At 52.8% G+C, this 17,248-nt stretch overlaps 1 protein-coding gene across 1 annotated transcript in view; it reads right to left on the bottom strand.

Moving 5' to 3' along the window:
* The window catches only part of rnf157 (ring finger protein 157), a 96,463-nt gene that overhangs the window by 49,956 nt on the left and 29,259 nt on the right, over window positions 1-17,248 (bottom strand). The window contains exons 8-12 of the mRNA XM_068003783.1: window positions 12,987-13,034; window positions 7,400-7,471; window positions 6,584-6,743; window positions 4,838-4,950; window positions 844-1,073 (exon numbers count right to left, since the gene is read on the bottom strand). Coding sequence (XP_067859884.1) covers window positions 844-1,073; window positions 4,838-4,950; window positions 6,584-6,743; window positions 7,400-7,471; window positions 12,987-13,034 — 623 coding nt within the window. The remainder of the gene's footprint in view (window positions 1-843; window positions 1,074-4,837; window positions 4,951-6,583; window positions 6,744-7,399; window positions 7,472-12,986; window positions 13,035-17,248) is intronic.

Raw genomic sequence — 17,248 nt, 5'->3', positions numbered from 1 at the left:
TAGGAGTAGGGGGCACAGTCTAAAAATTAGAGCCAGACCTTTCAGGAGTGAGATTAGAAAACATTTCTACACACAAAGGGTGGTAGAAGTTTGGAACTCTCTTCCGCAAACGGCAATTGATACTAGCTCAATTGCTAAATTTAAATGTGAGATAGATAGCTTTTTGGCAACCAAAGGTATTAAGGGATATGGGCCAAAGGCAGGTATATGGAGTTAGATCACAGATCAGCCATGATCTTATCAAATGGCGGAGCAGGCACGAGGGGCTGAATGGCCTACTCCTGTTCCTATGACACACAGAATGTAACAGAGAGACACAGAGTTTACCAGAGAGCTTGCATTCTCCTCCCCCATTCTCATCCCTTCTCACACGCCCTCCCCCCTCCCCCCACTCCCCCCCACTCTCACACCCCCTCCCCCCACTCACACCCCCTCCCCCCACTCTCATAACCCTTCCCCCACGCTCATAACCCTTCCCCTCCCCCACTCTCATACCCCCTCTCCAACCACACTCATCCCCCTCTCCCTCCCCCCGTTCTCATAACTCCTCCCCCACTCTCATATACCCCCTCCCCTCCCCTCACTCTCATGCCCCCTCCCCTCACTCTCATGCCCCCTCCCCTCACTCTCATGCCCCCTCCCCTCACTCTCATGCTCCCTCCCCTCACTCTCATGCCCCCTCCCCTCACTCTCATGCTCCCTCCCCTCACTCTCATGCTCCCTCCCCTCACTCTCATGCCCCCTCCCCTCACTCTCATGCCCCCTCCCCTCACTCTCATGCCCCCTCCCCTCACTCTCATGCCCCCTCCCCTCCTGCTCCCTGGGAGTGAAGGTTTTACTCACTTAGATGTGCTTTTCTTCAGCGTTAGCCCCTGATTGGTGCCATCACAGACTCTATCCAGGGGAGACACGGGAGGGGTGCGTCCATCAGGCCGAAAGGCAGGCAGTGGGCCGGGGGCATGGCCATCTCCAATCAGGTGAATGGGAGGGGCTGATGGAGAAGGTGTGAGGGGGCCATTCAGGGCTTCCAGCAGGGAGACAGCCTCATAGCCCAAGGGGATGTGATCGGAGGACTGTGGGAAGGAAGAACAGATTTTACAATCAGTCAACTCAAACCAACTCAAACCAAATCAAACCAAACCAAACTAAACTAAATTAAACCAAACTAAACTAAATTAAACCAAACTAAACTAAACCAAACCAAGGCAAACCAAACCAAACTAAATTAAACCAAACTAAACTAAACCAAACCAAGGCAAACCAAACTAAACTAAATTAAACCAAACTAAACTAAATTAAACCAAACTAAACTAAACCAAACCAAGGCAAACCAAACTAAACTAAATTAAACCAAACTAAACTAAATTAAACCAAGGCAAACCAAACCAAACTAAATTAAACCAAACCAAACTAAACTAAACCAAACCAAGCCAAACTAAATTAAACCAAACTAAACTAAACCAAACCAAACCAAATTAAACCAAACTAAACTAAATTAAATTAAATTAAACCAAACTAAACTAAACCAAACCAAGGCAAACCAAACCAAACTAAATTAAACCAAACCAAACTAAACTAAACCAAACCAAGCCAAACCAAACTAAATTAAACCAAATTAAACCAAACCAAATTAAACCAAACCAAACTAAACTAAATTAAACCAAACCAAACTAAATTAAACCAAACCAAGCCAAAGCCATAGAATCATAGAATGGATACAGCACAGATGAAGGCCATTCGGCCCATCGAGCCCGTGCCAGCTCTTCAAGAGCAATCCAGTTAGACACACTCCCCTGCCCTACACCCCACAAGTTTTTTCCCATCAAGTACTTATCCAGTTCCCTTTTGAAGGCCATGATTGAATCTGCCTCCACCACCCCCTCGGGCAGTGCATTCCAGATCCTAACCACTCGCTGGGTAAAAAAGTTTTTCCTCATATCACCTTTCGTTCTTTTGCCAATCACCTTAAATCTGTGTCCTCTGGTCCTTGACCCTTCTGCCAATGGGAACAATTTCTCTCTATCTACTCTGTCTAGACCCTGCATGATTTTGAATACCTCGATCAAATCTCTGTTCCAAGGAGAACAACCCCAGCTTCTCCAGTCTATCCACGTAACTGAAGCCCTTCCTAAAGTGCGGTGTCCAGAATTGGACACAATACTCCAGTTGTGGTTGAACCAGTGTTTTATAAAGGTTCATCATAACTTCCTTGCTTTTGTACTCTCTGCCTCTACTTATAAAGCCCAGAATCCCGTATGCTTTTTTAACCGCTTTCTCAACCTGCCCTGCTACCTTCAAAAATTTGTTAACATATACCCCCAGATCTCTCTGTTCCTGCGCCCCCGTTAGAATTGTACCCTTTAGATTATATTGTCTCTCCTCGTTCTTCCTGCCAAAATGTATTTTTTAAAATATTTATTCGTTCATGGGATGTGGGCGTCGCTGGCGAGGCCGGCATTTATTGCCCATCCCTAATTGCCCTTGAGAAGGTGGTGGTGAGCCGCCTTCTTGAACCGCTGCAGTCCGTGTGGTGACGGTTCTCCCACAGTGCTGTTAGGGAGGGAGTTCCAGGATTTTGACCCAGTGACGATGAAGGAACGGCGATATATTTCCAAGTCGGGATGGTGTGTGACTTGGAGGGGAACGTGCAGGTGGTGTTGTTCCCATGTGCCTGCTGCTCTTGTCCTTCTAGGTGGTAGAGGTCGCGGGTTTGGGAGGTGCTGTCGAAGAAGCCTTGGCGAGTTGCTGCAGTGCATCCTGTGGATGGTACACACTGCAGCCACTGCGCGCCGGTGGTGAAGGGAGTGAATGTTTAGGGTGGTGGATGGGGTACCAATCAAGCGGGCTGCTTTGTCCTGGATGGTGTCGAGCTTCTTGAGTGTTGTTGGAGCTGCACTCATCCAGGCAAGTGGAGAGTATTCCATCACACTCCTGACTTGTGCCTTGTAGATGGTGGAAAGGCTTTGGGGAGTCAGGAGGTGAGTCACTCGCCGCAGAATACCCAGCCTCTGACCTGCTCTTGTAGCCACAGTATTTATGTGGCTGGTCCAGTTAAGTTTCTGGTCAATGGTGACCCCCAGGATGTTGATGGTGGGGGATTCGGCGATGGTAATGCCATTGAATGTCAAGGGGAGGTGGTTAGACTCTTGTTGGAGATGGTCATTGCCTAGCACTTATCTGGCACAAATGTTACTTGCCACTTATTAGCCCAAGCCTGGATGTTGTCCAGGTCTTGTTGCATGCGGGCTCGGACTGCTTCAATATCTGAGGGGTTGCGAATGGAACTGAACACTGTGCAATCATCAGCGAACATCCCCATTTCTGACCTTGTGATGGAGGAAAGGTCATTGATGAAGCAGCTGAAGATGGTTGGGCCTAGGACACTGCCCTGAGGAACTCCTGCAGCAATGTCCTGGGGCTGAGATGATTGGCCTCCAACAACCACTACCCACCTTCCTTTGTGCTAGGTATGACTCCAGCCACTGGAGAGTTTTCCCTGATTCCCACTTCTCTGTGTTAAATTTCATCTGCCACATGTCCGCCCATTCCATCAGCCTGTCTGTGTCCTCTTGAAGTCTATCACTATCCTCCTCACTGTTCACTACACTTCCAAGTTTTGCGTCATCTGCAAATTTTGAAATTATGCCCTGTGCACCCAAGTCCAAGTCACCAATACATATCAAGAAAAGCAGTGGTCCCAGCACTGACCCCTGGGGAACACCACTGTACACCTCCCTCCAGTCCGAAAAATAACCGTTCACCACTACTCTCTGTTTCCTGTTACTTAGCCAATTCTGTATCCATGCTGCTACTGCCCCCTTTATTCCACGGGCTTCAATCTTGACGATAAGCCTATTATGTGGCACTTTATCAAACACCTTTTGAAAGTCCATATACACCACATCAACTGCATTGCCCTCATCGACCCTCTCTGTTACCTCATCAAAAAACTCTATCAAGTTTGTTAAACCAAACCAAATCAAGCCAAGCGAATCCAAACCAAGTCAATTAACATGGAGTTTAACCCGATTTTACCCAAAAGGCCAGATTGCATTAACCCATAGGTCACCTTTGGGGGCACCGGCGGGCCCTGGGAGGGGGGGCACCGGCGGGCCCTGGGAGGGGGGGGCACCGGCGGGCCCTGGGAGGGGGGGCACCGGCGGGCCCTGGGAGGGGGGGCACCGGCGGGCCCTGGGAGGGGGGGGCACCGGCGGGCCCTGGGAGGGGGGGGGCACCGGCGGGCCCTGGGAGGGGGGGCACCGGCGGGCCCTGGGAGGGGGGGGCACCGGCGGGCCCTGGGAGGGGGGGCACCGGCGGGCCCTGGGAGGGGGGGGGCACCGGCGGGCCCTGGGAGGGGGGGGGCACCGGCGGGCCCTGGGAGGGGGGGGGCACCGGCGGGCCCTGGGAGGGGGGGGGCACCGGCGGGCCCTGGGAGGGGGGGGGGCACCGGCGGGCCCTGGGAGGGGGGGGCACCGGCGGGCCCTGGGAGGGGGGGCACAGCCTCGCACCTGTCCCTTGTCCTGTCAGCGAGCACTGACGACAGGCAGACCCTGCCTGCACAATGTGCCCAATGCACCTCCAACAGGATTCACCACGAGCGAGGCTGTAACTGGTGGTCATATCGGTCATTTCACTGGTCACAATCTCCAGCGTCGCCTCATTTTGTATAATTTGGTTTCATTCCAACTCTTCAGGTTCCCGCCCCCCCACATAATGAGACATTTTATCCCACCCCATGCGGGTGGGGCTCGGTCAGAGACAAACCCCAGACTCTATCAGGAGGTGTTGGTCAGTCTGTGCGTCTCTCCCTACCCCCACTGCCAATAATGACACTCACTGAATGGTCGTCAGACTCGGGTAACTGGGCTGCGATGACTGGGTTGTAGCCGGTCGGTGACACAGGGCCCAATTTCTTTCTCATCGCCCTGATCTGTAAGAGAGCACGGAACGCTGCAAGAGAGAGAGAGAGAGAGGGAGAGGGAGGGTCAGTGAACTGTACCCAGGCCAAGGCAACCCCAGAGCAGACTCAGGGTCCAGCCGCTCCATCTCGCCCCTCCACCCCATCAGACACTGCTCCAACACTCAACACAGCAGAGAACACAGGTAGAGGGAAATCCCTGAACACTGGAAGAGGGCGATAGGCTGGATATGGGGAGGGGGGAAGGGAACGCACCGGGCGCCGAGGGGGGGGACGCACCGGGCGCCGAGGGGGGGACGCACCGGGCGCCGAGGGGGGGAACGCACCGGGCGCCGAGGGGGGGACGCACCGGGCGCCGAGGGGGGGAACGCACCGGGCGCCGAGGGGGGGACGCACCGGGCGCCGAGGGGGGGACGCACCGGGCGCCGAGGGGGGGGGCGCACCGGGCGCCGAGGGGGGGACGCACCGGGCGCCGAGGGGGGGACGCACCGGGCGCCGAGGGGGGGAACGCACCGGGCGCCGAGGGGGGGACGCACCGGGCGCCGAGGGGGGGAACGCACCGGGCACCGAAGTAGCCCAATCCGAAACTAGGGTCCTAAATCTAAACAAAGGAAACTACGAAGGTATGAGGAGTGAGTTGGCTATGGTAGATTGGGAGCTTCATTAAAAGGCATGACGGTGGATAGGCAATGGCTAACATTTAAGGAACGAATGCATGAATTGCAACAATTATACATTCCTTTCTGGTGCAAAAACACAAAAGGAAATCCGGCCCAACCATGGCTAACAAAAGAAATTAAGGATAGTATTAGATCCAAAGAGGATTCATACAAAGTTGCCAGAAAAAGCAGCAAGCCTGGGGATTGGGAGCAGTTTAGAATTCAGCAAAAAAGGACCAAGAGATTGATTAAGAGGGAAAAATAGAGTACGAGAGTAAACTTGCAAGGAACATAAAAGCAGACTGTAAAAGCTTCTGCATCTTCGTGATACAGAATCGGTTTATACCCCTGAGGGGCAAGAACTCTACTTGCCAAAAAAAAACAGCCATGGACAACTAAAGAGGTAAGGGACAGTATAAGACATAAGGAAAGGGCATACAAAAAGGCAAAAAATGGCACAGATCCTGGCGAATGGGAAAGATACAAAGATCAACAAAGGGTCACAAAACAGATCGAAGTTTATAAGATATTAAGGGGAACAGGTAAGGTGGATAGAGAGAAACTATTTCCGCTGGTTGGGGATTCTAGGAGTAGGGGGCACAGTCTAAAAATTAGAGCCAGACCTTTCAGGAGTGAGATTAGAAAACATTTCTACACACAAAGGGTGGTAGAAGTTTGGAACTCTCTTCCGCAAACGGCAATTGATACTAGCCCAATTGCTAAATTTAAATCTGAGATAGATAGCTTTTTGTCAACCAAAGGTATTAAGGGATATGGGCCAAAGGCAGGTATATGGAGTTAGATCACAGATCAGCCATGATCTTATCAAATGGCGGAGCAGGCACGAGGGGCTGAATGGCCTACTCCTGTTCCTATGTTCCTATGTTACTGAGCGAGAAACACCCGAGACTAGGGGGACACACCGGACACCGAGGGGGGGACACACCGGACACCGAGGGGGGGACACACCGGACACCGAGGGGGGGAGAATACGGGGTGATCTTACGCAGACGGCAGATGGGACAGTTGTTGGCCTGGTATCGCAGGGTATCAGCGCAGGCGTTGCAGAGACACAGGTGTCGACATGGGAGGATCAGAGTGTCCCGGACATCCGACAGGCACACAACACACTCAGCACTGTTATCACTGAGCTCCTCATCAGTAACCTGCACAGAGAAAGCAGCAGAGGTGAGTGAGGGGACACAGGCACAGTGAGGGGAGCGAGGAGGTGGGGGTCACAGGCACAGTGAGGGGAGCGAGGAGGTGGGGGTCACAGGCACAGTGAGGGGAGCGAGGAGGTGGGGGTCACAGGCACAGTGAGGGGAGCGAGGAGGTGGGGGTCACAGGCACAGTGAGGGGAGCGAGGAGGTGGGGGTCACAGGCACAGTGAGGGGAGCGAGGAGGTGGGGTCACAGGCACAGTGAGGGGAGCGAGGAGGTGGGGTCACAGGCACAGTGAGGGGAGCGAGGAGGTGGGGGACACAGGCACAGTGAGGGGAGCGAGGAGGTGGGGTCACAGGCACAGTGAGGGGAGCGAGGAGGTGGGGTCACAGGCACAGTGAGGGGAGCGAGGAGGTGGGGTCACAGGCACAGTGAGGGGAGCGAGGAGGTGGGGTCACAGGCACAGTGAGGGGAGCGAGGAGGTGGGGTCACAGGCACAGTGAGGGGAGCGAGGAGGTGGGGGTCACAGGCACAGTGAGGGGAGCGAGGAGGTGGGGGTCACAGGCACAGTGAGGGGAGCGAGGAGGTGGGGTCACAGGCACAGTGAGGGGAGCGAGGAGGTGGGGTCACAGGCACAGTGGGCAGTTTCTAAACCCTCCTACCTTAGATTCCTGGGAATTGTATTTATTTTCTATTCCATAGATTTCCTGCAGCAGGTAACTGACACCATCAACCTGGGGGGAGAGAGAGTGAGAGCGAGAGAGTGAGAGCGACAGAGTGAGAGCGACAGAGAGAGAGCGACAGAGTGAGAGCGACAGAGAGAGAGCGACAGAGAGAGAGCGACAGAGTGAGAGCGACAGAGTGAGAGCGACAGAGTGAGAGCGACAGAGAGAGAGCGACAGAGTGAGAGCGACAGAGAGAGAGCGACAGAGTGAGAGCGACAGAGTGAGAGCGACAGAGTGAGAGCGACAGAGTGAGAGCGACAGAGTGAGAGCGACAGAGTGAGAGCGACAGAGTGAGAGCGACAGAGTGAGAGCGACAGAGAGAGAGCGACAGAGTGAGAGCGACAGAGAGAGAGCGACAGAGTGAGAGCGACAGAGTGAGAGCGACAGAGAGAGAGCGACAGAGTGAGAGCGACAGAGTGAGAGCGACAGAGTGAGAGCGACAGAGTGAGAGCGACAGAGTGAGAGCGACAGAGAGAGAGCGACAGAGAGAGAGCGACAGAGAGAGAGCGACAGAGTGAGAGCGACAGAGTGAGAGCGACAGAGTGAGAGCGACAGAGTGAGAGCGACAGAGTGAGAGCGACAGAGAGAGAGCGACAGAGTGAGAGCGACAGAGTGAGAGCGACAGAGAGAGAGCGACAGAGAGAGAGCGACAGAGTGAGAGCGACAGAGTGAGAGCGACAGAGTGAGAGCGACAGAGTGAGAGCGACAGAGTGAGAGCGACAGAGTGAGAGCGACAGAGTGAGAGCGACAGAGTGAGAGCGACAGAGAGAGAGCGACAGAGTGAGAGCGACAGAGTGAGAGCGACAGAGAGAGAGCGACAGAGAGAGAGCGACAGAGAGAGAGCGACAGAGAGAGAGCGACAGAGTGAGAGCGACAGAGTGAGAGCGACAGAGTGAGAGCGACAGAGAGAGAGCGACAGAGTGAGAGCGACAGAGAGAGAGCGACAGAGTGAGAGCGACAGAGTGAGAGCGACAGAGTGAGAGCGACAGAGAGAGAGCGACAGAGTGAGAGCGACAGAGAGAGAGCGACAGAGTGAGAGCGACAGAGTGAGAGCGACAGAGTGAGAGCGACAGAGTGAGAGCGACAGAGTGAGAGCGACAGAGTGAGAGCGACAGAGTGAGAGCGACAGAGAGAGAGCGACAGAGTGAGAGCGACAGAGTGAGAGCGACAGAGTGAGAGCGACAGAGTGAGAGCGACAGAGTGAGAGCGACAGAGAGAGAGCGACAGAGTGAGAGCGACAGAGTGAGAGCGACAGAGTGAGAGCGACAGAGTGAGAGCGACAGAGAGAGAGCGACAGAGAGAGAGCGACAGAGAGAGAGCGACAGAGTGAGAGCGACAGAGTGAGAGCGACAGAGTGAGAGCGACAGAGTGAGAGCGACAGAGTGAGAGCGACAGAGTGAGAGCGACAGAGTGAGAGCGACAGAGTGAGAGCGACAGAGAGAGAGCGACAGAGAGAGAGCGACAGAGAGAGAGCGACAGAGTGAGAGCGACAGAGTGAGAGCGACAGAGTGAGAGCGACAGAGTGAGAGCGACAGAGTGAGAGCGACAGAGTGAGAGCGACAGAGTGAGAGCGACAGAGTGAGAGCGACAGAGTGAGAGCGACAGAGTGAGAGCGACAGAGAGAGAGCGACAGAGTGAGAGCGACAGAGTGAGAGCGACAGAGTGAGAGCGACAGAGTGAGAGCGACAGAGAGCGAGCGACAGAGTGCGAGCGACAGAGAGCGAGCGACAGAGTGAGAGCGACAGAGAGCGAGCGACAGAGTGAGAGCGACAGAGTGAGAGCGACAGAGAGCGACAGAGTGAGAGCGACAGAGTGAGAGCGACAGAGTGAGAGCGACAGAGAGAGAGCGACAGAGTGAGAGCGACAGAGTGAGAGCGACAGAGTGAGAGCGACAGAGTGAGAGCGACAGAGTGAGAGCGACAGAGAGAGAGCGACAGAGTGAGAGCGACAGAGTGAGAGCGACAGAGTGAGAGCGACAGAGTGAGAGCGACAGAGTGAGAGCGACAGAGTGAGAGCGACAGAGAGAGAGCGACAGAGTGAGAGCGACAGAGAGAGAGCGACAGAGTGAGAGCGACAGAGTGAGAGCGACAGAGTGAGAGCGACAGAGTGAGAGCGACAGAGAGAGAGCGACAGAGTGAGAGCGACAGAGTGAGAGCGACAGAGTGAGAGCGACAGAGTGAGAGCGACAGAGTGAGAGCGACAGAGTGAGAGCGACAGAGTGAGAGCGACAGAGTGAGAGCGACAGAGTGAGAGCGACAGAGTGAGAGCGACAGAGTGAGAGCGACAGAGTGAGAGCGACAGAGTGAGAGCGACAGAGTGAGAGCGACAGAGTGAGAGCGACAGAGTGAGAGCGACAGAGTGAGAGCGACAGAGAGAGAGCGACAGAGTGAGAGCGACAGAGTGAGAGCGACAGAGTGAGAGCGACAGAGAGAGAGCGACAGAGAGAGAGCGACAGAGAGAGAGCGACAGAGAGAGAGCGACAGAGAGAGAGCGACAGAGAGAGAGCGACAGAGAGAGAGCGACAGAGTGAGAGCGACAGAGAGAGAGCGACAGAGAGAGAGCGACAGAGTGAGAGCGACAGAGAGAGAGCGACAGAGTGAGAGCGACAGAGAGAGAGCGACAGAGAGAGAGCGACAGAGTGAGAGCGACAGAGTGAGAGCGACAGAGAGAGAGAGCGACAGAGTGAGAGCGACAGAGTGAGAGCGACAGAGAGAGAGCGACAGAGTGAGAGCGACAGAGAGAGAGCGACAGAGTGAGAGCGACAGAGAGAGAGCGACAGAGTGAGAGCGACAGAGTGAGAGCGACAGAGTGAGAGCGACAGAGAGAGAGCGACAGAGTGAGAGCGACAGAGTGAGAGCGACAGAGTGAGAGCGACAGAGTGAGAGCGACAGAGTGAGAGCGACAGAGTGAGAGCGACAGAGTGAGAGCGACAGAGAGAGAGCGACAGAGAGAGAGCGACAGAGAGAGAGCGACAGAGTGAGAGCGACAGAGAGAGAGCGACAGAGAGAGAGCGACAGAGAGAGAGCGACAGAGTGAGAGCGACAGAGTGAGAGCGACAGAGTGAGAGCGACAGAGTGAGAGCGACAGAGTGAGAGCGACAGAGTGAGAGCGACAGAGAGAGAGCGACAGAGTGAGAGCGACAGAGTGAGAGCGACAGAGTGAGAGCGACAGAGTGAGAGCGAGTGGGAGAGGGCGACAGAGAGAGAGCGACAGAGTGAGAGCGAGTGGGAGAGGGCGACAGAGAGAGAGCGACAGAGTGAGAGCGACAGAGAGAGAGCGACAGAGAGAGAGCGACAGAGAGAGAGCGACAGAGAGAGAGCGACAGAGTGAGAGCGACAGAGTGAGAGCGAGTGGGAGAGGGCGAGCGAGTGGGAGAGGGCGAGCGAGTGGGAGAGGGCGAGCGAGTGGGAGAGGGCGAGCGAGTGGGAGAGGGCGAGCGAGTGGGAGAGGGCCGAGCGAGTGGGAGAGGGCGAGCGGGAGAGGGCGAGCGAGTGAGTGGGAGAGGGCGAGCGAGTGAGTGGGAGAGGGCGAGCGAGCGGGAGAGGGCGAGCGAGCGGGAGAGGGCGAGCGAGCGGGAGAGGGCGAGCGAGCGGGAGAGGGCGAGCGAGCGGGAGAGGGCGAGCGAGCGGGAGAGGGCGAGCGAGTGGGAGAGGGCGAGCGAGTGGGAGAGGGCGAGCGGGAGAGGGCGAGCGGGAGAGGGCGAGCGGGAGAGGGCGAGCGGGAGAGGGCGAGCGGGAGAGGGCGAGCGGGTGGGAGAGGGCGAGCGGGTGGGAGAGGGCGAGCGGGTGGGAGAGGGCGAGCGGGTGGGAGAGGGCGAGCGGGTGGGAGAGGGCGAGCGAGAAACGAGGTAAGAGAGACATGGGAGGGAGAGTCAAAGACATGAAGAGAGCGATAGACACACACACATAGAATCATAGAATCATAGAATCATAGAAGTTACAACATGGAAACAGGCCCTTCGGCCCAACATGTCCATGTCGCCCAGTTTATACCACTAAGCTAGTCCCAATTGCCTGCACTTGGCCCATATCCCTCTATACCCATCTTACCCATGTAACTGTCCAAATGCATAGTTAGAGAGAAATAGAGCGAAAGGTGACAGAGAGTAGGGATAATGGGTAGGTACTCACATTGGCAGGATGTGACTAGTGGAGTCCCACAGGGATCTGTCTTGGGGCCTCAATTATTCACAATATTTATTAACGACTTAGATGAAGGCATAGAAAGTCTCATATCTAAGTTTGCCGATGACACAAAGATTGGTGACATTGTAAGCAGTGTAGATGAAAACATAAAATTACAAAGGGATATTGATAGATTAGGTGAATGGGCAAAACTGTGGCAAATGGAATTCAATGTAGACAAATGTGAGGTCATCCACTTTGGATCAAAAAAGGATAGAACAGGGTACTTTCTAAATGGTAAAAAGTTAAAAACAGTGGATGTCCAAAGGGACTTAGGGGTTCAGGTACACAGATCATTGAAGTGTCATGAACAGGTGCAGAAAATAATCAATAAGGCTAATGGAATGCTGGCCTTTATATCTAGAGGACTGGAGTACAAGGGGGCAGAGGTTATGCTGCAGCTATACAAAACCCTGGTTAGACCGCACCTGGAGTACTGTGAGCAGTTCTGGGCACCGCACCTTCGGAAGGACATATTGGCCTTGGAGGGAGTGCAGCGTAGGTTTACTAGAATGATACCCGGACTTCAAGGATTAAGTTACGAGGAGAGATTACACAAATTGGGGTTGTATTTTCTAGAGTTTCGAAGGTTAAGGGGTGATCTGATCGAAGTTTATAAGATATTAAGGGGAACAGATAGGGTGGATAGAGAGAAACTATTTCCGCTGGTTGGGGATTTTAGGAGTAGGGGGCACAGTCTAAAGATTAGAGCCAGACCTTTCAGGAGTGAGATTAGAAAACATTTCTACACACAAAGGGTGGTAGAAGTTTGGAACTCTCTTCCGCAAACGGCAATTGATACTAGCTCAATTGCTAAATTTAAATCTGAGATAGATAGCTTTTTGTCAACCAAAGGTATTAAGGGATATGGGCCAAAGGCAGGTATATGGAGTTAGATCACAGATCAGCCATGATCTTATCAAATGGCGGAGCAGGCACGAGGGGCTGAATGGCCTACTCCTGTTCCTATGTTCCTCACAACTCACGATCCCACCTAGTTTTGTGTCATCAGCAAACTTGGAAATATTACATTTATTTCCCTCATCCAAATCATTGATATATATTGTGAATAGCTGGGGCCCAAGCACTGATCCCTGCGGTACCCCACTGGTCACTGCCTGCCACCCCGATTTATTCCTACTCTCTGTTTTCTGAGGGGAAGGAAGGGAGAGAAAGAGGAGGAGAAGAAAAGATAGAAAGAGGAGAAACAGACAGACAGACAGCGATAGTGAAATATATATTATAGTGAATGATAACAGGATGTGATAAGTGAAAGGTGAAAGGTGAGGGTTTGTCCTGAGTTAAATGGAGGAACATGGGAAAGGTGAAAGGTAACTCACCACCTGCTTCTGTTTGAGCGGTTTCACGGAGCAGATGCCATCGGAATGCTGTGAAGTAAACAGGAACAGCAGCAATGAGTGGGACAAAGCTCACTGACCATCACCGAAGACCAGAGACTGAGACCTCACTGACCATCACCGAAGACCAGAGACTGAGACCTCACTGACCATCACCGAAGACCAGAGACTGAGACCTCACTGACCATCACCGAAGACCAGAGACTGAGACCTCACTGACCATCACCGAAGACCAGAGACTGAGACCTCACTGACCATCACCTAAGACCAGAGACTGAGACCTCACTGATCATCACCAAAGACCAGAGACTGAGACCTCACTGACCATCAAACATCAGAGACTGAGACCACACTGACCATCAAACATCAGAGACTGAGACCACACTGACCATCAAACACCAGAGACTGAGACCTCACTGACCATCAAACACCAGAGACTGAGACCTCACTGACCATCAAACATCAGAGACTGAGACCTCACTGACCATCAAACATCAGAGACTGAGACCTCACTGACCATCAAACATCAGAGACTGAGACCTCACTGACCATCAAACATCAGAGACTGAGACCTCACTGACCATCAAACATCAGAGACTGAGACCACACTGACCATCAAACACCAGAGACTGAGACCTCACTGACCATCAAACATCAGAGACTGAGACCTCACTGACCATCACCAAAGACCAGAGACTGAGACCTCACTGATCATCACCAAAGACCAGAGACTGAGACCTCACTGACCATCAAACATCAGAGACTGAGACCTCACTGACCATCAAACATCAGAGACTGAGACCACACTGACCATCAAACATCAGAGACTGAGACCTCACTGACCGTCACCAAAGACCAGAGACTGAGACCTCACTGACCATCAAACATCAGAGACTGAGACCTCACTGACCATCAAACATCAGAGACTGAGACCTCACTGACCATCACCAAAGACCAGAGACTGAGACCTCACTGATCATCACCAAAGACCAGAGACTGAGACCTCACTGACCATCAAACATCAGAGACTGAGACCTCACTGACCATCAAACATCAGAGACTGAGACCACACTGACCATCAAACATCAGAGACTGAGACCTCACTGACCGTCACCAAAGACCAGAGACTGAGACCTCACTGACCATCAAACATCAGAGACTGAGACCTCACTGACCATCACCAAAGACCAGAGACTGAGACCTCACTGATCATCACCAAAGACCAGAGACTGAGACCTCACTGACCATCAAACATCAGAGACTGAGACCACACTGACCATCAAACATCAGAGACTGAGACCACACTGACCATCAAACATCAGAGACTGAGACCTCACTGACCATCAAACATCAGAGACTGAGACCTCACTGACCATCACCAAAGACCAGAGACTGAGACCTCACTGATCATCACCAAAGACCAGAGACTGAGACCTCACTGACCATCAAACATCAGAGACTGAGACCACACTGACCATCAAACATCAGAGACTGAGACCACACTGACCATCAAACACCAGAGACTGAGACCACACTGACCATCAAACATCAGAGACTGAGACCTCACTGACCATCAAACACCAGAGACTGAGACCTCACTGACCATCAAACACCAGAGACTGAGACCTCACTGACCATCAAACATCAGAGACTGAGACCACACTGACCATCAAACATCAGAGACTGAGACCACACTGACCATCAAACATCAGAGACTGAGACCTCACTGACCATCAAACACCAGAGACTGAGACCTCACTGACCATCAAACATCAGAGACTGAGACCACACTGACCATCAAACACCAGAGACTGAGACCACACTGACCATCAAACATCAGAGACTGAGACCTCACTGACCATCAAACACCAGAGACTGAGACCTCACTAACCATCAAACACCAGAGACTGAGACCACACTGACCATCAAACATCAGAGACTGAGACCACACTGACCATCAAACATCAGAGACTGAGACCACACTGACCATCAAACACCAGAGACTGAGACCACACTGACCATCAAACATCAGAGACTGAGACCTCACTGACCATCAAACACCAGAGACTGAGACCTCACTGACCATCAAACACCAGAGACTGAGACCTCACTGACCATCAAACATCAGAGACTGAGACCACACTGACCATCAAACATCAGAGACTGAGACCACACTGACCATCAAACATCAGAGACTGAGACCTCACTGACCATCAAACACCAGAGACTGAGACCTCACTGACCATCAAACATCAGAGACTGAGACCACACTGACCATCAAACACCAGAGACTGAGACCACACTGACCATCAAACATCAGAGACTGAGACCTCACTGACCATCAAACACCAGAGACTGAGACCTCACTAACCATCAAACACCAGAGACTGAGACCACACTGACCATCAAACATCAGAGACTGAGACCACACTGACCATCAAACACCAGAGACTGAGACCACACTGACCATCAAACATCAGAGACTGAGACCTCACTGACCATCAAACACCAGAGACTGAGACCTCACTGACCATCAAACACCAGAGACTGAGACCTCACTGACCATCAAACACCAGAGACTGAGACCTCACTGACCATCAAACATCAGAGACTGAGACCACACTGACCATTGAACACCAGAGACTGAGACCTCACTGACCATCACCTAAGACCAGAGACTGAGACCTCACTGATCATCACCAAAGACCAGAGACTGAGACCTCACTGACCATCAAACATCAGAGACTGAGACCACACTGACCATCAAACATCAGAGACTGAGACCACACTGACCATCAAACACCAGAGACTGAGACCTCACTGACCATCAAACATCAGAGACTGAGACCTCACTGACCATCAAACACCAGAGACTGAGACCACACTGACCATTGAACACCAGAGACTGAGACCTCAGTGAGAGAGGTCACTGAGACAGAAAGCATTACCAGAAACAAGCATCCAACAGGTGACCTCCCTTCATCTCAGCCGAGCCCTGATATACTGGGAATCTATCCTGGGAAGGAATCAGTCAACTCGCTGGTTCCACATGAGGTGGTTGAGTGAATCATCTCCCTGGTCATCACTTGTGGTGTGAATGTTACCAGCCAGCCCTGGTCGCAGTTTATCCAGCCCCTGCGATCCGCTGGTTTATTATCTGGAGAGTTTAACACCTGGCACGTCTACAGACTCACATCCTCAAAACAGCCAACGAAATGAGTCAAACAGGGCTCGTTTTATACAGTCCACACTGACTGCCCCTGATTAGCCCAAGACCTTTACAGTGTTTCCGGGGAAATAGTCGCAGGGGCAGGGGCTCGACAGAGATATTAAAGGGTACGGGGAGTGAGGGGAGAGTGGGATTAGATTAGGTGGGATATTAAAGGGTACGGGGAGTGAGGGGAGAGTGGGATTAGAATAGGTGGGATATTAAAGGGTACGGAGAGTGAGGGGAGAGTGGGATTAGATTAGGTGGGATATTAAAGGGTATGGAGAGTGAGGGGAGAGTGGGATTAGATTAGGTGGGATATTAAAGGGTATGGAGAGTGAGGGGAGAGTGGGATTACATTAGGTGGGATATTAAAGGGTACGGAGAGTGAGGGGAGAGTGGGATTAGATTAGGTGGGATATTAAAGGGTATGGGGAGTGAGGGGGAGAGTGGGATTAGACTGGGTGGGATATTAAAGGGTACGGGGAGTGAGGGGAGAGTGGGATTAGATTAGGTGGGATATTAAAGGGTATGGAGAGTGAGGGGAGAGTGGGATTACATTAGGTGGGATATTAAAGGGTACGGAGAGTGAGGGGAGAGTGGGATTAGATTAGGTGGGATATTAAAGGGTATGGGGAGTGAGGGGGAGAGTGGGATTAGACTGGGTGGGATATTAAAGGGTACAGGGAGTGAGGGGAGAGTGGGATTAGACTGGGTGGGATATTAAAGGGTACGGGGAGTGAGGGGAGAGTGGGATTAGATTAGGTGGGATATTAAAGGGTACGGGGAGTGAGGGGAGAGTGGGATTAGACTGGGTGGGATATTAAAGGGTACGGAGAGTGAGGGGGAGAGTGTGATTAGATTAGGTGGGATATTAATGGGTACGGGGAGTGAGGGGAGAGTGGGATTAGACTGGGTGGGATATTAAAGGGTACGGAGAGTGAGGGGAGAGTGGGTTAGACTGGGTGGGATATTAAAGGGTACGGGGAGTGAGGGGAGAGTGGGATTAGACTGGGTGGGATATTAAAGGGTACGG

Source organism: Heptranchias perlo, chromosome 23 (genome assembly GCF_035084215.1).
Source record: "Heptranchias perlo isolate sHepPer1 chromosome 23, sHepPer1.hap1, whole genome shotgun sequence".
Taxonomy (NCBI): domain Eukaryota; kingdom Metazoa; phylum Chordata; class Chondrichthyes; order Hexanchiformes; family Hexanchidae; genus Heptranchias; species Heptranchias perlo.
This window is presented reverse-complemented; position numbering and strand designations above follow the sequence as displayed.